The 24,786-nt window shown below is 40.7% G+C and overlaps 1 protein-coding gene across 2 annotated transcripts in view; it reads right to left on the bottom strand.

Moving 5' to 3' along the window:
• LOC118667497 (histone-arginine methyltransferase CARM1-like) overlaps positions 1–24,786 on the bottom strand; it is a 230,494-nt gene that overhangs the window by 26,957 nt on the left and 178,751 nt on the right. For both annotated transcript variants that reach the window (XM_036330973.1, XM_036330974.1), the window contains exons 6-7: positions 17,568–17,745; positions 12,054–12,144 (exon numbers count right to left, since the gene is read on the bottom strand). In XM_036330973.1, coding sequence (XP_036186866.1) covers positions 12,054–12,144; positions 17,568–17,745 — 269 coding nt within the window. The remainder of the gene's footprint in view (positions 1–12,053; positions 12,145–17,567; positions 17,746–24,786) is intronic.

The following is a 24,786-nucleotide window of genomic DNA, read 5'->3' on the forward strand; positions in this document are numbered from 1 at the left end:
TCTCTTGTTCTTGTAGTCGCTCCTCTCGTTCACCTTGGTCTTTTGTCCCCTCCCCACCAGTGTCTGGATCTGTCTTAGAAGGAGGGTGGTACAGCCTTGGGCTCTCTTGCGTTAGTTAGCACTGGTCTCCAGATTCAACAGAAGAGAGCTTCTCCAATGCAAGCATTCCTTTCTCTTGCTCATATGAACACACTCTCTCATAGCATAACTCAGATATTTTACTTTAATAAAATCTTTGCTTCTTCACTCTAACAAAAAAAAAATCACTCAATCCACATCAAAAGCTTCCTTCCTTTAAAAAGATCAAAAACATTAAGAAAATATAATTAAGGAAGAAAGGAGACAAGAGGGAAGGGAAACCCCATTCTGCTGTTGGACAATTAAACAACTTTTGGGTATCTTAATGTACTATGCTTTATTGAAATTAACAACCAAGGGATGCCAACCAATGGAAGTCATATATTACCCTAAGAACTAGAAACCAAAAGCAAGGATCCAAGAATGTCACCTATGTCACATAGGGTGCTGAGAATGCAGCATAAGAGGGTGTTTGAAATGGCCTGGTGGGAATGCTGATAGGAGAATGATGGCTGTCTAGGAACAAATTGCATCTTTATTCAACTTCTTACACATCCCTTACATATGGCAGGACTAAAGGCTTGGCTGTTTCTGACAATTTTATGCATCAGCAGAATGCAGAGGTACCATCGTGTAAAGATGCTCAACTCATTTTGTGTCTGGTTTTGCTGATTTAAACCCCATCAAAATAATGCAGCTTATATTTTACATGTGCTATATTTATATACATTTTGTATTTGTAAAATATGTTTTTTAGTACAAAGCAGAGGGGGAAATGGGTGCACAGGCCTTAAAAGAATCCAAACTTCAGACGGTGGCTCTTCTGTAAGAAGTGACAGAAAGCTGTGTCATTACTGGTTTGCACAGGAATTGGAAGCCTGTGTCAGAAGGAAGAGTGTCAAGACAACTGTGGGTGGTGGACATCTTTTGTTTGTTCTACCAGCAAATGGCTGCTCTTCTTCTGTTACTGACAACAGATCTTCTGGGAGATACCTCTTCCCCGCTCGCTGTTCTTGTGGTTTGGATGGTCTTGACTCTGCCCTCTGAAGGTTGGCATGTGGCTCAGTCTCAGCCAATCAGAGCATCTTATCTCCCTGGCCTTGGCAATGGATCCAGAGTTACATATCCGACTCAAAGACAGTCAAGTCTAAGATATTTGCTCCTACTGTTACAAAGGAGAGGTAGACATGGAGATATGAGTCTCTATGTGTCCTTGTCCCCACGTTACCCTCTACCCCCCCCCCCCCCCCCCGCTCATGCCCTCACCCCCCCGTTGTCCATGTCCATTGATTAGGCCTATATGCTTGCATATAAGTCCTTTGGTTGATCTTTCCCCCTTACCCCCACCCTCCCCTACCTTCCCTCCAAGTCCCGACAGTCATCAGCTTATGTTGTTCATTATATTCCACAAATGAGTGAGATCATGTGGTATTTATCCGCTCTCCAGTTCCATCCATGCTGTGGCAAATGGTAAGAGTTCCTTTTTCTTCTTCCTCTTCTTAAAGAATACCTTTCAGCATTTCATATAATGCTGGTTTGGTGGTGATGAACTCCTTTAGCTTTTTCTTATCCGTGAAGCTCTTTATCTGACCTTCTATTCTGAATGATAGCTTTGCTGGATAAAGTAATCTTGGTTGCAGGTTCTTGCTATTCATCACTTTGAATATTTCTTGCCACTCTCTTCTGGCCTGCATGGTTTCTGTTGAGAAATCAGCTGACAGTCGTATGGGTACGCCCTTGTAGGTAACTGACTGTCTTTCTCTTGCTGCTTTTAAGATTCTCTCTTTGTCTTTTGCTCTTGGCATTTTAATTATGATGTGTCTTGGTGTGGTCCTCTTTGGATTCCTTTTGTTTGGGGTTCTCTGCGCTTCCTGGACTTGTAAGTTCATTTCTTTCACCAGGTATGGGAAGTTTTCTGTCATTATTTCTTCAAAAAGGTTTTCAATATCTTGCCCTCTCTCTCCTTCTGGTACCCCTATAATTCTGATGTTGGTACGCTTGAAGTTGTCCCAGAGGTTCCTTACACTATCTTCATATTTTTGGAATCTCTTTTCTTTTTTCTTTTTCGGTTGGGTATTTTTTGTTTCTTTGTATTTCAAATCTTTGACTTGATTCTTGGGATCCTCTTGTCTGCTGCTGGATCTCTGTAAATTATTCTTTATTTCAGTCAGTGTATGCTTAATTTCTAGTTGGTCCTTTTTCATGTCCTCCATGGTCTCACTATACTTATTGAGGGATTCATTAAATTTATCGGCGGTTTCCATAAAATTCTTGAAAAACCTTATAAACGTGGCCTTGAACTCTATATCCAATCGTTTGCTTTCCTCCATTTCTGCCATTTGTGACCTGTTTCTTTGTCTCCGCATTTTGGCAGCTTCCCTGTGTTGATAGAGTGGCCCTGCGCGCCAGGTGTCCTGTAAGGCCCAGTAGCTCAGCCTCCCCAGTTACCTGGGGTGGACACTCTTGGTGCACTCTTGGTGCCTTGGTTGTTGTAGGATCACTGGGAGGAATTGACCTCCAGGCCAATTGGCTGTGAGAATCAGCTGTGTCTAAAGTGGGAGAACTTCTGTGCTGAAGACACCCTTCTGGGGCAAGACTTGCTTCAGTGGGGCTTTGGTGCTCACTGAGTCTGCTCCCTGAGTGTGTCCCTTATGGATCTGAGGAGTTGCAATCTGGATGGTCCCCCTCTGACCACTGGGTACAGTGGCTCCTGGATCTAAGGAGGTGCTAATTCAGCCTCTGCCTGAGGCCACACAGCAGGAGCCACGAAGAGGCTCAGCTGTGAAGCAATGCAAGCCGCTGCGGGGCCTTGGGCCTTCTCTTGGAAGTTCCGGGTCTGCCTGGCTGGGCTGCAGTTAGGTACATTCACATGCAAAAGCCTCTGCCGCAGCCTGGGTGGGGCGGGGTCTCAGGGAATCAAAGGGCGGATCAGGGAGCTATGGCTGATTCTCCGCCCGGAGTCGCGGGTCTCAGTGACCCGCTAATTGCTGCAAGCACCTCTGAGGGAAAGCCGCCTTCAAGTTCGCCCGCTGCCGGACAGACCAGCTTCTCCCCGTATGAGACCTGGGTCCCCAGAGACTTCCCGGAACCGGAGTTCAGAGCAGTCAGGAGCTTGTGATTCAAAAAGACAGCCGCGTCCTCAGGTGCCACCCCCTTTCCTCGCGCGCGCGAGCCGCCGTACCTCTGCACTTCACCTCCGCAGCGCCTCTGGCTCTCAGCGTGCTTCTCTTTCCTTCTAGTTGTAGAATTTACACTCAGCCAGCCTTTCTGTTGTTCTGGATGATGTTTGCTCAGTCCTTTGCGGTAATTTTCAATTGTTGTGGGAGGCGACAATTTCCCGGTGTTTACCTATGCCGCCATCTTAGTTTCTATCGACAAAAAGGGTAATTAACCGTACCTTCACTATGCTTCCCATTAGCTAATCAGGGTGATATGCAAATTAACTGCCAACAAAGATGGCGGTTAATTTGCATACTAGGCTCCAAGCGGTGAAGCGAAGCCAAACGTACCCAAAACCTGTGGAGCAGCGAGGCCTCACAGCCCCGGGATCAGCGGAGCTGCAGGCCTCACAGCCCCAGGATCAGCGGAGCTGCAGGCCTCACGCACCGGGATGGGCGGAGCTGCGAGGCCTCAGGGCCCTGGGATCAGTGGAACAAGTGAAGCCTGACAGCTGGGGGGAGGGGGGGCTCTGGCTGGAGCCCAGCCAGAGCGAAGGCCTGGGTCCTGGGAGTCAGAGGAAAACTGGTGCCAGAAGCCAAGGGAAGGGAAGGCCTATTGCGCGAATCTCTTCGTGCAACAGGCCTCTAGTTTAGTATATTTGGAGTGGAATGGTGCAAAATGGGAGCTCTTATTGCCTGTGGCAGAATCCTGTTACATTCATCTTCCCTTGTCCTTTGCAAGCACGGACTTCTGATCTCTGTAAAGAACAACAGACTATAGGCCATCCACAAAGGATATCTATCCCTGATATCATTCAATTGGATCTGCTCTTGTTGAGCCTGATGGATGCATATCATCCATTCATAACACTCTGAAAAGGGAAATGGCTCCTTTCCTTTGGTTCCTTAAGTGGTGTATCACCTTTTAAGTGTCAGATTTGCTCAGTCTTACCTGTCTCTGGAATCCTCAGCCATGTGTTCTGCTCCTGCTATGTCGAGGTAGGGGCTCATCTGACCCCACCTGAGCACAACCCAACAGTGCTTCCTCTCAGGCCTGCACCATGTGTCTCTCCCCTCCTGCCCCCAGGCATCCCTGCTGACTCTGGATCATGAGATGCCTCGAGTCCCATTTGGCGCCCATGCATGAACAATCCAGAATATAGTTAATGTGGAAGGATGAACATCTGACCAGTGGGGACATAAGAGCCAATGGATACCTTTGCTTCTCTCCCACCCTTGTATAAACTGTCCTGAGATGTGGATCAATCAATGGATCAGGCACAATCTCTTGATGTTTGATACCACACGGTGTTCAGCTCAGTAATGTACTTGTGTATTACTTCCCTCCTTGCCTGCCTCATTCTTGTTTCTCCTCATTCTTGTTTCACTGAGATTATATTTTTTAATATAGTGGTACCTTATAAGCTGTGTCTAGGACTGGGATTTCTGGGGACCCCAAGCAAAGACAATCAATACAAAGTGTGACCCTAGAATGTAGACCAGGGGTCCTCAAACTACGGCCCACGGGCCATATGCAAATACAAATATTGTATTTGTTCCTGTTTTGATTTTTTACTTCAAAATAAGATATGTGCAGTGTGCACAGGAATTTGTTCATAGTTTTTTTTAAAACTATAGTCCGGCCCTCCAACGGTCTGAGAGACAGTGAACTGGCCCCCTGTTTAAAAAGTTTGAGGACCCCTGATGTAGACCCTGAAGATGAAATTACTCACCAATGTGATGACAAGAGAATCCTCACTGCTAGCAGGGAGTGATAACTCTTGGCATGTAGTTTCATTGCAATTACTAATGATCCCACTGGTGGTTAATTAGGATGTAGTAAAGGTAGAAGGTGAAGCATTGGGCTATATGGCGACTGTGTGCTTGAGGTTCTGGGGTGATAATAATTATATGGAGTGAGGAGCAGGCAAGTCTCTGTTAACAGCATTGGAAGCATTGCAAAAAAGAAAATTATATTCTCAGGGAAGCCAACTCCCAACTTAAGACACACTGTGAAACCAGGAGGGTTTTCTTAGCAGAATTTAAAGAAATTCCTATCTCCTCAGTGCTCCCAGACCTGCTGTGACAAAACTCAGGTACAAAATTGGACAATTCCTCAAATTAGAATTGCCCATCTCCCCACCCCCAAAGGAGGTAACAAAAGAGTAATAGCAGAAGAGCTGTGAAGGAGATTGGACGGGCAACTTTGACTGTCTTATGTATCATATTGGGGCCCTGACAGAGAAAGGGTAAGGCTCTGAGATCTGGGGTTGGGATAGCTGAGTGGACAAGGCAGAGAATCCTGAAAACACCTTCCCAACTCCCATGACTACTTCAGGCCAGTAAAGCAGAATTCTTATACCTGTTCACAGCAGAGAATAGCTTCCCTTTGCCTGAAGACTGCACAACTTATCCTGAAGCTTGTGCCTTGCAAGATAATTTTGTTCCCCTCAGGATCTGCCTCACTACTGCCCACTGCCTCCATGCTCATGGTTACTCACTGCTGTCCGGCTGATACCTCCAGCACTGTCTAAGCAGTAAGTATGATTCCTATTCTAGGAGGAGATAACTTACACACCTAAGGAACTGCAGAAGCTGGTTAATATTTTCTGCTAAGAACCAGGAAAATATGTATGGGAATGGATTTTTAAAGGTGTTGCTATAAGTCAGGTGAGGGTACAATTTACTGACAAGGGGTACTCCACGGGTTCAATGCTCTAGCAAGAGACTAGTCCTCATGGTCTGCTGGGAAGTCGCTTTGAAGCTTGGTCATCATGAGGCCTGCAGTTAATGAGACAGAGATTCCAGAACTTCTGTAGCATAGTATTGAGTAAAGGGTCAGAAGGCTCAGAGAGGTGGAAATAATAGATGAATTTACTATAGAAGATCTAAGAACATTCTACGTGACTGTTCTCAGGCAGAGCCCAGAAAGCCTTCCTTTTATTAGGTAACCTGGAGTAACTTAGTGAGAGAGCAGTGGCATTTTTGAGATGCTTATGGTGGCTCTCCTCAGTAGATCAATAATAATAGATGATGTTGCCATTAAATTATGCTCTCAATGAGCACAATGTGGATGGAATTTTAAAAATGTCAGAAGCAATAAAGCAGTAATTGACTGTCATAGGCAAAAATGACATAATACTGTGTTAGACAGCAAGGCTAGAGTGGCAATACCTTGACCCACAGGGATCTGTGGTGGATGCTGATAGATCCTAGTGTTACCAGAGAGGTGAAAGAGATGTACAGTCACTAGGATGGTACTCAATTTGTAGAACAACAAGAACAACAAACTTGCTAGCTGGTGAGCTGATGGCATCAGCTGTCACAATACAAAGAGTGGGTCCCTCACTTAATTTGCAGAACTAATTTCCAGATCTGGTTTATGGGTCCAGAGACCACTGGTCCATGACTGAAGTGGAGGCCCAGGCCCCTGAAGCACCACAAGCAGTTATGGTAAATATTCCCCAATCCTCCAGAGGACCTGGGTTCCTGGGACAAAGTAACTATGTGGGTGAAAGGAGAATATCTCAATTTTTAAAAATATGTTTTTATTGATTTCAGAGAGAGGAAGGGAGAGGGAGAGATAGAAACATTGATGAGAAACATTGATCGGCTGTCTCCTGCATGTTCCCTACTTGGGATCGAGCTGCAACCTGGGCATGTGCTCAACCAACTGAGGCACACTAGTCAGGCAAATATCTCAATTTTTAAAAGAATGTTAGATAACAAGGGTGAACTGATATTGATAGTAGGGAGTTTAGGATGCCTCTAGTAGATGAGGGCTTATGGAGGACAGGTAGTAAATGAAGATTTGAACCAAGTCCATTGCACGGGGTATCCGAGGGGCTCATACCCACCCTTGTTTATTTCCGCAGTCCCTGAATCTACAATTGGGATAGATACATGCAGCGTCTGGCAGACCCCTCACACTGCCCTGAAACTGAAACTCCCCCATCCCCAGGGAGGTAATATTGTGATCTTTAATTTATAAATAAAGAAATTGTGTTTCAGAAAGACTGAACGAACCTGGCTAAGGTTTTACAGTTAGTAATTGATAGAACCCAGGGTTAAGCACAGTTCAGTCTGGTTCTAGAGTCTGATTCATCCAGCTTTTAACTACTTCCAGTTTGCCTATGCTTTCTGTTCGGTAACTGCAATAAACGTATTAAGGGGGTGGCGGTGAAGAGCAGCAGCTTGCTTTTGGACATGTTAAATTTAAGATACCTGACAGACATCTAAGTAGACTTGTTAACATCCTAAGTCTATGGTTCCAGGGAGAGATCTGGGCTGGAGTTCTAACCATGGGAGTTGTCAGCCTAAAGACAATATTGACGGCCACGAGACTGAATGAGATCAGTAAGGAAGTGAGTACAGACAGAAAGAGGAAGACAATGAAGAATGAACCTGGAGTCAATCCAGTGTTGAAGATTTGGACCATGATGGGGAGGAGACTGAGCAGTTGGGGCCAGTGAAGAAGGACAACCAAGTTTAGGCTCCAGATGTGAAGAGCCAACGGTGTCAAGTGCTATCGGTAGGAGAGTCATGTGAAGACTAATAACTCATTATACCTGATGATCTTATTCAGCCTGTGAGTTGTTCCTAGGTCTCTCAGCTGACTCCCTCAGAATGCACCCAAACTCTTTTCTTTTTTCATCCCCCTTCTTCCTCTCAGCCAGCATTTCCACTTCTTTGCTTCTTCTAACAGAAACCTTGCAAGCTTTCACCACCTGTTCCCTGGGGCAATGCAACTGAAGATCCACATGCTAGTAGTCTAATGCAGAAACTGCTTTATAAAGGGAGGGAAATTAGAAAGAAAGCAAAGGCTGTAAATTTTGAGAACTGTATGGTTTTAAAAATATTTTTGTGTGTTTATTGACTAAAAATAAAATAATTCAAATGCACCAGCTATCAAAGCAGTACAGATTAAAAATAAACTGGCCACCATTTTTTTTTTTTTTTTGCAAATCAAATTGGCATTTAAAAAAATAAAACATATCCCTTATGGGCAAGACTGAGCAGACATTCTCATATTCCACTGGTGGAAGTGTTAATTGGTAAAACTTTTCCACAGGGCAATTTGGCAATATATAAGAACAATTTTTAAAGTTCCTTCTTCACACCTTTTGGTCCAGTGATTCTGCTTCTAGCAATTTATTGTAAGGAAATAATCAGAATGTACATCAAGATTTCTATAATAGGAAACTTACTTCAGTGTTGTTACTTTTAGAATTTGGAGTATAAAATTCTATAAAGTTCTATATTCTGGTAGAATATAGAAGAATAACAGAATGAGAAAATGTCAACAAGGTATTGTCAAAGTAAGAAAAAACAAAATAAAAGCTATAAAATGGTATGATTCTTATTTTATAAAGAACAGAAAAAATTGAAAAGAAATCAGCTAAAATCTTAATAGTAATTACTTCTGTAGATGCTTGAGATTATTGAAATTTCTACTCATTCAGAAGTATTTATTGAAGGCCTAGCATGTGGCAGGCACTGTTCTGGGTGCTTGGGAGACAGTGGCAATCAATAGAATGCTAGCTCTTGTAATTGCTGACCGTCTATCAGGAGGGATACAAAAATAAACAATGATAAAGAAAGAAAGTATATGTCATTTAGGAGGTGATACGTGTTAGAGAAAAAACACAGAGCAGAAAACGTGTATGGTCACTATCTTAAACAGGGTGGTCAGGGTAGGGGTTATTGTGAAGGTGGCATTTAATGAAGACTTTATGGCGGGGAGGGAAGTAGCCATTAATATTGAGGGAAAAGTATTCCAGACGGAAAGGTCAGCAAATGCAAAGGCTCTTCAGTGGGAGCATGTCTGATATGTCTAAGGATGAGCATGAAACCAGTGTGGATGGAGCTGACTGAATATGGTAGGAAATGAAGAGCCAGGCTGGGGGGAACCCACTGGAAGGTTTGGGAAATGTTGGGAAAGATGGGTTAAGAATCTATTGCAGTCATCAAGATTAGATGATAGTATTGGGATCAAGGGAGATCAGCGAACATACTGAGAATTAGTCAGATTCTGGGTATATTTTGAAAACAGTGCCAGCATAATTTCTTGATGGTTTTCCTCTGGGGTACAAGAAGAGAGGCCTTTAAGGTTTGGGGGCTCAGTGATTGGGAGATAAACTTCTTAGCAATTGGGGTAGAAAGACTATGAGTTGAGCAGGTTTGTGTGGGAGTGGAGAGGATCAGAAGTTGAGTTTTAGACATGGTAAGTCTCTCCAAAGGGAGAGTCACAGGCGGCAGCTGACTGTGAAAAATTTGGAGTTCCCAGGACATGTCTGAGCTAGAAAGACACACTTGGGAATCATCAGTATATAGAGGGTATGTGAACTTGGGGAATGGGTGAACTCCCCAAGGGCGTAACAACTGTGGACAGAGAAGGGGTCCAAAGGCTTCATCCTGGGGCACTCCAACATCAAGGGGTTAAGGAGACAAGTACCAACCAGAGGAGGACAGGTTGAGAAAGTGACCAGGGAGAAAAGTCAAAAGAATGTGGGACAAATAAATAATTCTGCTCAAATGCTGGCAAGTTAAATAAGTCGAGAAGTGAGAACTGATCACTGGCTTTAGCCATGTGGAGGTCAGGGCACTGGGGACCTTGATGAGGGTGGTTTCGGTAGAGTGTCTTGAGAAAAACTGAAAGGAGCAGCTGGAGATGGCTGAGTATAGATGATTCCTTTTAGAAATTTTTTTTTAAATATATTTTTTTATTGATTTTTTACAGAGAGGAAGGAAGAGAGATAGAGAGCCAGAAACATCAATGAGAGAGAAACATCAATCAGCTGCCTCCTGCACATCTCCCACTGGGGAAGTGCCCGCAACCCAGGTACATGCCCTTGACCGGAATCGAACCTGGGACCCCTCAGTCCGCAGGCCGACGCTCTATCCACTGAGCCAAACCGGTTTCGGCGATCCTTTTAGAAATTTTGCTGCAAGGGGACTTAATGGGTGATCGGTGGCTGATGGGGGAAGTGAGATATAAAAAAAGTTTTTTTTCTTTTTAGATGGAATAAGTAGCAGCATGTTTGTATACTTATGGGGAGCCTAGCCAGTCCACTGTTATCATTTATAGTCTCAAGGTAGTAAGCTGCCTGCAGATGGTATGGTTGGGAGGTCACATAAGGAATACCTGGACAATCAACCTCCCCGTCTACTCTTTTATTTGAATTCTGAACTCTTCAATGGAGATTGAATAAGGAGGACACATTTAAAATATAAACAGTTAGGGTAGGCCTTCCAGAACAATAATCATAAGTAAGGTCTCCCCCATGTCATTGCCCTCCACATACCAATAGGCTCTTTATCCCCACTGGAAAGTCTCTGGCTTGAAGTTTCAGAATTACAGATTGAGCAGAAGCCACATAATGCTATGAATCTGTGGTAGGAAAGCCTATTTTGCAAGAAAACATTGGGGAAAAGAAAAAGTGTAGCCCTCTGACCCTACTTCTCACAGAATTTGTAACCCAGGAAACCAAAGCACTTCCTATTTGCTGTCATTTCACCAAAAGAAAGAATTATAAAGAGCAAACCTGGGAAATGAACTTTGGATATCTCTATTGGAGGGCTCTGCTTACCTCAGCTAGAACTCAAAGCTTAAATTTTAGCATCCATCCTCATCCATCTGCCAGCACATGCCTGTGCTCCCTCCTACCCACCTAACATTCCCGCTAGGATGCTATTTGTTCTGTTTCTCCCTCCATGGGTCCAATATCATCATCCTCCCCTCTTACTCTTTATAAAAACCAGTTCTCAGAAAAGAACGCTAGAAGGAATGGTGGTTTAGAACAGGAAGAATTTTGTGATAGTTTTCATTTTTCAAATGAAACAACCAAGTCTCAGAGGGTGAAGTGAACTGACAAAAGCCAACAGCCAATTTGGAAAACTCCACAGATTTTTTAATCAACCCATTTACAGTGAGGAATACTGACTGATATGTTCTCTGACAAGGGCATGATCTAATAGAAGCCATAGTCCTGCCCTGACCGGTGTGGCTCAGTGGATAGAGCGTCGGCCTGCGGACTGAAGGGTCCCAGGTCAAGGGCATGTACCTTGGTTGCGGGCACATCCCCAGTAGGGGGTGTGCAGGAGGCAGCTGATCGATGTTTCTAACTCTCTATCCCTCTCCCTTCCTCTCTGTAAAAAAAAAAAAAAATCAATAAAATATGTTTAAAAAAAAAAAAAAAAAAAGAAGCCATAGTCCTGAGCCAACAAAATGGATGCTGAAAAGTAGAAAGAGAGCTACAGCAGTCAGGGGGAAGATGTCATATTAGCCTCAAGGGTAGCTTTTGGGGTGTCTGATATTACTAAGCAGTTCTCTGATTTGTCTATTCTAGTTCTCAATGGGGAGTGATTTTCCCCCCAAGGGGACACGTGGCAATGTCTGGAGACATTTTGGTTGTCACCCTGGAGGAAGGTGCTATTGGCATCTAGTAGATACAGGCCATAAATGCCGCTAAACATTACACAGTGCAGAGGACAGCCCTCAGTCCCAATATATGACCCCAAATGTCAATCATTTCAGAAACTCTAATTTACTCTAAAGCAGTGGTTCTCAACCTGTGGGTCGCGACCCCTTTAAGGGTCGAACGACCCTTTCACAGGGGTCGCCTAGGACCATCGGAAAACACATATATAATTACATTACGATTCATAACAGTAGCAAAATTACAGTTATGAAGTAGCAACGAAAATAATTTTATGGTTGGGGGTCACCACAACATGAGGAACTGTACTAAAGGGTCGCAACATTAGGAAGGTTGAGAACCACTGCTAAAGGAAAAGGAAAGAAAGAGAGAACATTACCAAAAGTTGGCTCTGGAGTAGTGTTCCATGTAGAGCTGGTCATCAGAAAAGGGGGCCAAGTGGATGTCACTGAATGTCGGGAACATCTTTCCTAATGAGCAAAAAACAACAGACCCAAAAGTTGACTCGTACTGCTTTCTGATTGAAAGGTCCACTTACCTGCTTCTTGACTACCTCCGTTCTTTCATCTAGTTCAGTTATTACACAACAGGCTAAAATACAATTTCACCTCAAAGCAAAGATAAGAAAATTAGGCAGAAGATCAGAGGGGATATAAGAAAGAATACCAAATCAAGTCCCTAAGCTATGTGCTGATAAGAGCTTGTACAGTCCTAGGTGATCCATTCAACCTGGCATATTTGCCTTCCTAGCTAGTGTCTTTGTTCTTTTCTCTATGTCTTCTGCTTTGAATTCTGGGCACTTCCTTTATTTAATTTTTCTCTCTTATTCATTATAAAAGAAACTTGGCTTTGAAAATAATAAACATTTCATCATTCTATCACATTTTTATTTCCCTTCTCAGACTTGTCCGTCTATAATCATATTGACTATCTTTTTAGGTGCAACTGGAATCTCTGCTTATATGCATGCTCACCATCCTCCATGCTGGTACAACCATGCTTGTATTTTGTTCTGACATCTATAGTCACCAGGAGAAAGGCAGATTCTTTGGCTGGCAAGCAAACACCTAGACTAGCATGTCTGAAATAAGACCTTTCTGAGCAGGCAGACTTGGTGATCAGCATTATTATTCTTGTATTTTTATTATTCTTTTTAATAGTCATTTATTAAACTGCACATGAAAGACAGATGAACTATTAACCCTATTTCAAAAATGAGGACTGCCTAAGAGACTGGAGATGCTGCCACAAAACTAATAATAATACCTAAAATGTCTTGATTTTGTTAACTTTGCCATGAACTTTTTTTCTTGGTTTTCTATGTGTTAATTCAGTTAATCCTCATAACAATATAAAGTAGGTTTTATTATTATGCCTATTTCATAAATGAGGAAAAATAAGGAACAGGGAAATTTAAGTGTCTCAGCCACAATCTCAGGGCTAATAAGTAGAAGGACAAAATCCAGGGATGGAATACCCTTCTATAGTCAATGGCCCCATACTTTAACTCAAAGTCTATTAAAATAAAACATTGTTTTATTTAGAGTATTGTCAGAGGTAGAGAAAAAGCATGATTGTAACATCATTCATATGTCACCTTCTAAATCTCATGCGTTGGTGTCAAACAATGATTGTGTGGGGTTTTTTCAATTTCAAGATAGAGGGCTATTAAACAACCTTAGAAAAGTAATATGTAAACTTGGGAAGCTTCAGAGAAGGATGTTCTGAGCCCAAGCCTAATAGGAATTCCAAAGATATCAGATAAAAATGGAGGAGAGGAAATCATCAATGGTGAAATATTTAAAAATTCCAAGAGTTAAAGAAAATGTCTTCTGATTCAATGTACTCACTACATGTCCAGCACAAGAACTTTAAGAGTTCGTACTAAGAAGACTAGAAATAAAAACAAGATACTAAAAGTGTCCGCAGGGGAAAAGTATGCCATTCTAAAGCATCAGGAGTCAGAATGGCATTGGACTTCTCAATAGCAATATTAGAAACCAGAAACCAGAAAAAGGTGCCTTGAAAATACTGGAAAAAAAATTGTTTTCAAGTTAAAATTCTCTATCCAGCAATATGATAATCCACAGACTCAATAAAAAGTAACTTCTAACATTTCCTTTCTCCAGAACCTGTTAGAGAATATTCTTTGTGGAAATGATGGTGTAAGACACAAGAATGGGGAGAGAAAGTCAAAGTGTGGTAGCCATGCGCTAGGACTGGTAAAGGACAGAGGGCCCCAGGAGGAAGGCTTCACAGAATAAATACTGATATGATCTGTCAGACCTGTTGGAACATGGAAAAAATTAGTAATGAGTATATAGAAAACTAAGCCAAGGAAAATAAAAGGCAATTAACTCCAGAAAAAGCAAAAGATTGCATGAGAAAATGTATAATCCTATGCACCCACTATACCACCTGATTTGGCACTGCACACTATTTACATTGCGATAGTAATATAAACACATTGATTACTCATTTAAACATTACCTAGGTCCATGTTTCCTTTTTTAAAAAATATATTTTTATTGATTTTAGAGAGGAAGGAGAGGGAGAAAGAGACAGAAACATTAAAGATGAGAGAGCATCACTGATTGGCTGCCTCCTGCACGCCCCCTACTGGAGATCGAGCCCACAACCCTGGCATGTGCCCCAACGGGGAATCAAACCGTGGCCTCCTGGTTCCTAAGTAGATGCTCAACCACTGAGCCACACCGGCTGAGCGAGGTCCATATTTCTTTATATTAAATTCTGAATTTTAAAAAGCTCTGCTCAGCAAAGCAACAGATTTTTGTAAGTTTGCAACATCATTTGATGACAAAACCTGACCTGAACTGATGTGAGTTGATTTATAGTCTATATTTATCTCACTTGGCATCCATATTCATATGTTTTGTAGCAGAGATACATATAATGTGTTTCATGATGGAGTGTCGCCTCATATCTGACTGGAGGCATTAAGTAATACATGGTATATGAGTGTATTACCTTTCCAAAGTCCTCCAGATTCTGAATTCTGAAGCATATCTAGCCCCAAAGGTTAGGATAAGTTATTGAGGACCTGTATAAATATATTGAGAGGATGGGGGAAGGGAGGGTGTATCAAGAAGGGAGAGAGCTGATATGTAGGAAAGCTAACTTCTCAACCACAGAGTGACAAGAATAGCAATAGGATAACTTTACATATAAACGTTGTAAATAACAGAAGAAACAGAGAATAGAGTTGAAAGGGACAGCCTTCGGGTAGCAGTCTCCGCATAGGAGGAGATGTGACAGAGGGTTCTTATTTTTCATTATAAGCCTTTTATTATTATTTGATGTTGTAAACTATGTCTTATTTTGATGGAAAATCAAAATAATTAGGGAAAAATGCAATCATTCTTCCCTCAGGAACACCCTGGGTAAAAAGCTGATAAAATCAGCATTTATTTCTACTTGTCTAGTTAAAAATATATAGCCCAATATAAAATTTCATATCCACTTCAAATATCTGGGGAAATATTCAGCTTAGAGAGGCTCAATCAGTTGCACGTTAATTAACTATGTGTAAAATCTCCTCACACAAAAGCACCTCACCATTTGAAAAATTCTCCAGAAAAAAAGTATACAAATTCTTCCCTGGGGGGCACTGAGGAGGAAATCCAAGCAGCTCTGCTTCTTTCCTTTCTCTCCCACAGTTCAATTTTATCGCGTGGACACAAGGCTTCCAAGTTCAACCTGGGCTGTTTTACAACAGGAACACTAATGAAGTTCTTGACGTTGGGTATCCTTTCCTAAGTTTATTTAGTTATTTTTTTCACACGAGGTTTTTTTAAGTGCATATTTCTGAATCCCTAAATTTTGAAAACATGTATGGATGAGTCTCAAGCTTTATTTGTACGCATATACTGTGTCACTTGGTTAAGTATGAGTTGTACTTTTATTCCCTATTTTGTCTTCCTTGGATATCAAAATAGGGAGCAATTTAGAGTAAGCAAAATTAAGGTAAGAAGCTACAATTCAGTTACCTTCTACGTCTTATTTGAAAAACATGGGTTGTTAGAATTCCTTCCACTCTCTCTGGTAAAGAGTAGAAAGTCAGTGTGTGTACAGGAGTTGTGAGTGTGGGATGTAGGTCAGACAGACCTGGGGTCAAATCCCTGCTCTGTCACTTTTTTTTTAAACTTTAAATAATTTTTTTCAATTACAGTTGACATACAATATTATATTAGGGGTTTCATGTATACAACCTAGAGGTTAGACATTATATAACTTATTAAGTGGATTGCCCCGATAAATCTACTACCCATCTGACACCATATAGTTATTATGATATTATTGACTATATTCCCTAGGCCGTACTTTATATCCCCATGACTGTTCTGTAACTACCAACTTGTACTTCTTAGTCCCTTCACCTTTTCCCCCAATTCCTCACCTATCTGGCAACTATCAAAATGTTCTTTGCATCTACGAGTCTGTTTATATTCTGCTTGTTCATTAATTTTGTTTTATAGATTCATATATAAGTGATATTACATAGTATTTGCCCTCCTCTGTCTGACTTATTTACTCAGCACAATACCCTCTAGGTCATTCCATGTTGCAGATGGCAAGATTTCATCCTTTTTTATGCTTGAGTCATATTCCATTATATACTATATGCACAACTTCTTCTTCTTCATCACCCATTTTTCCACTGATGGACACTTAGATTGCTTCCATATCTTGGCTATTACAAGTAATACTGCAATGAACATATGGATGTATATGTCTTTTAGATTTAGAATTTTGGGTTTCTTTGGTTAAATACCCAGAAATAGAATTGCTAGGTCCTTCTTTGTCTCTTATTATGGCCTTTGTTTTAAAGTTTATTTTGTCTGGTATAAGTATTGCTACCCCAGCTTTTTTTTTTTTTTTTCTTGTTTGTTTTCATTTTCATGAAATATCTCTTTCCATTCCTTTACTTTCAGTTTGTGTGTATCTTTCAATCTGAAGTGTATCTCTTGTAGACAGCATGTGTAAGGGTCTTTCTGTCACTTATTAAAGGTGTGCCCTTGTTAGGTTGTTTTCCTCATTGTGCCAGGACTTTTCAAGTCTATCTCCCTAAGTAAGCCAGGTCTCAATCTTGGCACTACTGGCATTTTAGGGGGATGCCTCTTTGATGCATAGAGGCTGTACTGTACTCTGAAGGATGTTTAGCAGCATCCCTGGCTTCTCCCATTAGATGCCAGTAGTGGTCCTGCCTTCAGTTATGAAACCCAAATTGTTTCCAAATACCCCTGGGGAAGAAATATAAAAATCACAAGAACCTCAACATTAACCCTTCCAATAATTTAAAAACCCCCATCATTCACACTTAGTAAGGTTTTTACAAAATCATGCAAATTGATTAGTGCATGCAGACACTTAGTAAGCACAACAATTATTGGACTTTATATATTTTTATCTTGATTATAAGTAGTGATCATAGGGGAAAATATAAGCAGCAAAACAAGAGTATGTTAAAAAGAACTAGCAGACCCCAGAGAGTTCATTACATTATAGAAGGCAAACACTTCATAGGGCTTTAGAGGTTATTTTTAACCATATAGGTGAAGAAATAAAAGTGAAACAGTCAAGTACTAGGCCAAGTTCCTTAAGGAAGAATGTGATAGAACCAGGACAAGAATACATAACTCTGAACTGGTCACCTACACTATACTGAATCCTGTGCAGCACACTGCCGTCAATGTCCGCTCGGCTGGAGACTATCTCATGTGTTATGGAATAAGATGAGAAAATAAAAGAATTGGCGCAATGGCAATGTTCTCTCCTTTCTGTCAGAATTGAACGGGGGAAATTTTTGACAGGATTCTTGGCAAATTTTACAGACAAGTTAGCCTATTTTCTAAACCAGGATTGGCCAACTCACCATTTGCTTTCAGCCATTTTTTGGAATGAAGATAGCTCTCCAGCATCCTTTCATTGAACAGCATGTATCCCATTGGTTCAGAAATGATCACATCTACAGCCTCGGGAAGTGAGATTTCTTCAATTATCCCTGGCAGAACAATGATCTTGTCTGAAAGATGGTTATTTTTCACTAGTATCTGAAAAAGATAAACGAGAGTAGCAGTATTATTGTTATATAGAATCTTATAAAAAAAAAAACAAGTTTCATAGGTTAGGGGTTAACAGTGTGATAGGGATGAGAGGGAAGTGACATATCTTTTTTTCTATAAACACTCCAAACAGTTTTTTTTTTTTTTTAAATCTCACCTGAGGATATGTTAATTGATTTTTAGAGAAAGTGGAAGGGAGGAAGGGAGGAAGGGAGGGAAGGAAGGAGGGAGGGAGGGAGGGAGAGAGAGAGAAAGAGAGAGAGAGAGAGAGAGAGAGAGAGAGAGAGAGAGAGAGACAGACAGACAGACAGCAATATGAGAAACATTGACTGGATGCCTGTCATGCCACCCTAACCTGGGATGGAACCCACAGCCTAGGCATGCATCCTGACCCTTTTGTTGTATGGGATGATGCTTCAAGCAACTGAGCCACCCGGCTGGGGCAGGTTTTTTCCTTATTGCACAAATATTTAATGTTTAATATAGATGAGAAAATTCAGATATAGGACAAATAAAAACACCTATAATTGTACCACATACAATAATAACTATTAAGCGTTTGACACATACCCTTCCACACTCTTTATACAAACACTGTAAGTATGTGTGATCTGTGTATGTGTGTGTATACAGGAAATGGCAAAAGTAGATTTACAGTTGTGATACAAATAAATAATAAAATAATAAATAATAACACAAGAATAAACTCTGTAGACGCAGCTATAAACCTATTTTGGCCCCACCCTGTATATGCACAGGTACTTTTGGGGATTACTCTTTACTAATGGTTTCAGCTTATTTCCCATTTTTCTGCCTGCAATAAAGATGCCAAAAAATTCTGTATGATAACCTTGCCCAAATTAATTATCTTGATCCTTATTAAGTTATCTCTTGATCTATTGATTCCAAAAATAATACCATATTCATTAACCTGTCTTTAGAAGTACATTTTACAGTTATGTACTCATTTTTCTTTGATGCCCTCTATATTTTATTTAGTAACTTTGAACTCACTTAAAAGAGGGGCCTTGGAGAGAAGGGAATTTATTATCTTTCTAAAATAGATCTTCCTAATGCCCTATATGACAAGGTGATTGTATGATTATATTTATGTCTTTTTACTGCCTGAAAAAAAATATTTCCTAATAAATACCTTACACGTGCCAGCATAATATACAGCACATTTCTTTTTAAGTTGGGGTTCTTTGAGACCCCAAGACTCTTACATCTTTGCTCACTGCATTTATACATAGTCAGAGACCTTCATTTTGTATTTTCCTACCTTGATCCCTTTCCTCATCCTCCATGCAGTACACCATGAATTTATCATGACTCAATTCTCAATTTCTGATCACTCCTTCACGTGGCTAGGGTATCTTTCACCTCAAATCCTATCTTCTAGGGTGTAACCATATTAAATGCCATTTCTACTTTTTTTTTTTTTTTTAAAAGAAATCAAGGAATCTCTAAGGAAAAACAATAAAGAAAACTATTTGAAAATGTCACCCTTTGTCAACATTCATCCATGCACAAGGACTCTTGGAATTCCATTCTATCATCATTCCACACGTTGGTCAAGTTCTTGGGATTGTATAGAGACCTGGCGGGAGAGCCCATTCACGTGAGCGATTCTCAGAAAGACTCCACCGTGGATGGCTGCCCGCACTACATCTTTAGGTTGCTCTCTCTCGGAGTTCCGGCCAGCACCAAACATTTCTACCAATGTGCTTTGCCACCTCCTCAATGATCAGCAAGAGCCAACCCCAGCTTCTTCTTGAAAAGTAACCATTCCTTTAAATTTCATTAAAACCTTTATATGATCTTGGATTTCCTTGATTCTGTTTTTGTCACTAATGCTATAAGCCTCAGTATCCTGGAGGCAAACATAGTTGCTTCCCACAGACAATTAGTTTCCATGTTTTCTTATTTCTGCCTTCCAGATATGTCTCATTTCCACTTTCTCCTTTTTGCCTGAACTAACATGTCCAGTTCCTCATAGCTTTAAATCTGGAATTTAAAAATAGCATTTATATAACTACAATAATAATAGCAGTGCCTACTTCTTAGGCCTATGTGACATAAAGCATATTAAGGGCTAAGTATTAAAGTTATTGTTGCCATGTTAAATTTCTTAAAAATATTATTCACTAAAAAAAAGAAATGAAAATGAGTAAAAATATGAAAATGCAATTCACTTGTATTTCTACCACCCAGATGTGGTCAGGGTATATTCCCTAGCAGCATTTTAGTGCATCTCTGTTTATAAAAATATATAATATTTTGCAATTACATATTTATTAATTAATATAAAATGATATTTTTTCTGTAATATATTTTAGACCATATTGTTGGCATGGTTAAATAAAATACATCCAAACTTATTTGAATATTTTGCAGTTTTTTTTTCATTGAAAATTTATTGATCTCCCATAGAACAACCTTTACGAAACAATGAAAATAGTTATTGGATATTCCTATGTTTGAATATAATTTCTTGACAGACATTTGAAAGTAGGAACTAAACTCAACCAGCTTTAAGACACAAGAGCAGCCAATTTCAGAGATAAAACATATAATAGTTTTTTAGTCAGTCTTGCTGTCCTTCACCCTTGGTTTACATCATTCTCAGTAGAGATCATTTATGTCACTTCCTATACCCTTCTTCCAAAACTGAAACTCAGTGCCACTGTCCTTTCCAGGAAAAAGGGCACTTCGGTCTCTCCCTCCAAGGGCTGGAAGAGGCCCTTATGCAGCAGAAGGCTCCGTCCTCCAGAGTATTCATTGTTGCACCGGTTTTCATTGCGTGACCTGGTTCTTCAGGACAGAGGGCGTTGAGGATAGAGGGAGATTCCAAATAAAGGCTCTTCTCCCAAGATACCATCAAGGTACAAGAAAACCCATGTCATATTCTTGTTTCCATCCTGTTTCCTTGGTATTACATGGGGTTTCAAAAGCCTGTTTCAATAGTCCTGTCACTTGTTATCAGCTGCTTAACACACACACACACACACACACACACTTTCTCTCTCTCTCTCTCTCTCTCTCTCTCTCTCTCTCTCTCTTCAGGTGGTAGTAGCAGTAGAATTCCTCCTTATACTATCACAATAACTTCCAAGATAGGTCAGGGATAATGTCACCTGGTATCCTGCTGTTCTTATCTTATTGGGGAGGATTTTCATTGAGTTACGCGTGTTATGTAAGTGTTGGTTATCTTTGCCTGCTCAGTTTGGAAGCTTAATTAGTCTTAGAGGCCATACTACACAATGTAGCCCTCAATTATATTTTCTCTTAAAGCAGTGGAAACAGCAAGAGTTTAGAGGTGGAATACTTGGGTGCTGGTTGTGAGTCCTGGACTTACTAGCTGTAAGACTGTGGCCTAGACACATAATTTCTTGGAAATCCATTTTTTTCTCCTATAAAATGAGAATAAAAATATTACCTGTTTCACAGTGTTATTTCAAGGACCAAATCAAATGAAAAAGAACAAAGGAATATATAAGTTAAAGAGAATATAGATTAAATGGAAGAAGAATTTAAAGACAAGATGATAAATCAATAGAATGAGATTAAAAGAGAGATTTCAGGCCCAAGGAAACAAATCAAGAAGCAAAGCAACATAATCCTATATAATAAAAAGCTAATATGCAAATGGTCTTCACACACTCATGCCGTCACACCATGAGGGCTCAGCCACTTAACACAGGGGAGAGAGGAATGGGGACCAGCCAGGCACAAATAATCTCATGAGAGAGGAATGGGGACCAGCCAGGCTGAGGCCCAGGAGAGGGACAAGCCACCTGCCCCGCGGTCCCTGGAGCCAGTGGCTGCGCCTGCACCTATAGCCTGGGAGAGGGACAATCTGCATGCCCCATGGTCCCTGCAGTCCCGGGCACCAGCGGCTGCGCCTGCATCCCGGGAGAGGGACAAGCCACCCTCCCTGTAGTCCCTGTGGCTGCGACCTGGGCAAAGCCACCCGCTCATGGTCCCCTGTGGTTGTGGCCAGACCGGGCAAAGCCAGCCCAGGTTCTGGGTGCCTGCAGCCGGCCAGAAGGAGGGAAGCTCGGGTCCCGGGTGCCTGTGACTGGCCAGAGGAGGGAATCCTGGGTCCCGGTGTGGGGTGAGGCAGAGGCAGTTAGGGGCAATCAGACCAGCAAAGGAGTAGTTAGTGACAATTAGGCCGGTAGGGGAGCAGTTAGAGGTGATTAGGCAGGCAGAGGTGGTTAGGGGCGATCAGGCAGGTAGGCAGAGGGGTTTGGGGTGATCAGGCAGGCAGGCAGAGGGGTTTGGGGTGATCAGGCAGGCAGGCAGAGGGGTTTGGGGTGATCAGGCAGGCAGGCAGAGGGATTAGGGGCGATCAGGCAGGCAGGCAGGTGAGTGGTTAGGAGCCAGCAGTCCCAAATTTTGAGAGGCAGTCGGATATTCCCCGAGGGGTCCCGGATTAGAGAGAGTGCAGGCTGGGATGAGGGACCACCCCCCGCCCCCGTGCACAAATTTCGTGCACCAGGCCTCTAGTTATAGAATAATACACAATATCTAAGAAAATAATATATTACACTCAAATTATATATAATAATTTTACAAAAGCATTTGGCATACTAGAGCTAACAATATTTTTAATTCTATGGCTTAAAAATATCACCCCCAAGAAATATACATTCTAGACAAGATTTTGAACATGTATAGAAGATAACCTGTCCTAAAATTTTAAAAAATATTGGTAGTTATAAAATAAAATTTTAAAATAAAATGAAGTAACTAGTGACAGTGAAACGAATGAATAAATGGTGGTAACCCTGAATACTATTCAACAGTGAGAAAGAAAGGACTGGAGATATATGTGTTAACATAAATTAACAAGCAGAATTTTAAGCTGTGGGGTGAGGGAGGAAGCAGGCTGCTGAAGAAAATATAACATAATTCATTTTATAAAAAAGTTCAAATGTTTTCAATAGTAAACTGCATTGCTTGATCTTAACCTGGGTGTGGATATAAATGTGTTTATTTGTTTAGTATTCTTTACACCTTATATTTATGCTCACCTCTATTTCTAGATGCATGAAATATTTTATAATAGGCAATTTAACATTAAGCTATTAATAGAAAAGCTTGAGATTATCATAATGAATGCAGATTTTAAAAAGGCATACTGATGTCTGCAATCAGAAAGAAGCTAATAGGCAGGGAAGACAGATTAAAACAAAACAGCATAAAGGTGCTTCAGACACAGAAAAATGGAATAGAAAAATCACTCAAAGGTATACTAAAAGAAAGTCCATTGAAAAAACCTGAATTTGTTAAACGAAAAAATACATTGTGGTCATAGGAAAATTTCATAATAGTAATAGTAACATGGAAATATATTCTGGTCAAGATTTTGGATTTAGAGAAAAGAAATTCCTTGGGCACCCAGGCGAAATGAATCACCTTAAAAGTGTAAGAAAGTCAGGCTAGCATTAGACTCCTCCATAGTCACATTCATTTGGAAAACAATGGAACAATGATTACAGAATTCAGAAAAAGCAATAATTGTGACCAAAAGAAAATTAAATCCAGAAGGTGCGATTCACATTTTCAACATGAAAAAACTCAGGGTATAGAGCACCCATAAGCCCTCTTCAAAAATGCTTTGCCAAAAATAAAAATAAATAAATCCACATAATTAAGAGATAATTTTTTTTAAATTGGTAATAAAGAAGCTAAAATAAAAGATTAATGATTAGAAATGGATTCATGCATCCTAATAACTCTATCATTTTATAACTCAAGAAACTGAATGCTAACCATTCCAATTTTATAGGCTGCTATAAAATTAATCCAAAATGATTAATCCACAGTGTGAGGGAATAGAAAATATTTTCAGATATAGAAAACCTCAAAGGTTTTCTGTGTGTAACAAATATAAAATCAACAGCAACAACAACAAAAGACACAAGGAATCAGTCAAGAGGAAAAGACATAAGAAAAAGGATAACGTAGGTAGAAGAAAGAGTAGCAATCTGAGCATGAATTAGAAGTGAATAAATCTGAAAAGAAATTAGAAGTTTACCCATTTTTGATATGTAGACTATTCTTTTTGGAGTAGCAAGAATCAGTGGCATAAGATGATATTTCCTTTTCTTTTTTAAATATGTTTTTATTGATCTTGATGGGAGAGGGAGAAAAAGAAGCACATCAGTTGGCTGCCTCCTGCACACTCGCCTAGTGGGGCTTGAAACCTGGGCATGTGCCTTGACTGGGAATCAAACTGTTGGCCCTTTGGTGCATGGGATGACGTTCAACCAACTGAGCCACACTGGCCAGGCTAACATTTCCTTTTCTATGGGTCCAATGAAATCACTTGGTTCCATAGGGACAGATATTTATAAGATCATTATACTTTATATGCTTTTCTGGAGGTTAAATGTTCAGAAGCAAGCTACAGACAAAGCATTAAAAACTGATTATTCTAAACCTTGACAATCTAGAAATAATATAATCAAACAAAATTGGGAGGTGCGTCTGAAGACAATAGTTCCTCTTCGACTATACTGGGAGTCAACAGTATATTCAAAGAAGATAACTCAGGAAACAGAAAAATGGGCATTAGGATATAAAGTGATAAAAAGTGATGATGGCAATCAGCAAAATAACTAAAAAATCAAAAGCTCAGAGTGGTTCACTGGGAAACGTGATTGGGCGTGAATGGGTGGGTGGAAGATGACTGTTTTATTTTAGACCGACCTAAGTTGCTTGATTCCCCTTCCTCATGTACAGTTAGCACTTTAATGGGAAAGAAAAAAGTCAGTGAGCAGCCAGCTCCTCAAACAACAGGACACCTAACCAATGTTTCCTTTATTTCCCTGCAGCCCCATTCCTTCATGGCAATTCTGAACCGCTGCTCAGACATTTAAAAAAGCAATAGTAAGCTTACCGTTAAAAAGTTCAGTGGCTTTAATTTACTTAAACAGAATGTTTGAGCTAAAGTTTTTTGCTAACTACTTGTTCTGAGCCCATCATTTTATAATCGGGAAACTGAGTCCTAAGGGGGGG

This window comes from Myotis myotis, unplaced genomic scaffold (genome assembly GCF_014108235.1).
Source record: "Myotis myotis isolate mMyoMyo1 unplaced genomic scaffold, mMyoMyo1.p scaffold_m19_p_12, whole genome shotgun sequence".
Classification (NCBI taxonomy): Eukaryota; Metazoa; Chordata; class Mammalia; order Chiroptera; family Vespertilionidae; genus Myotis; species Myotis myotis.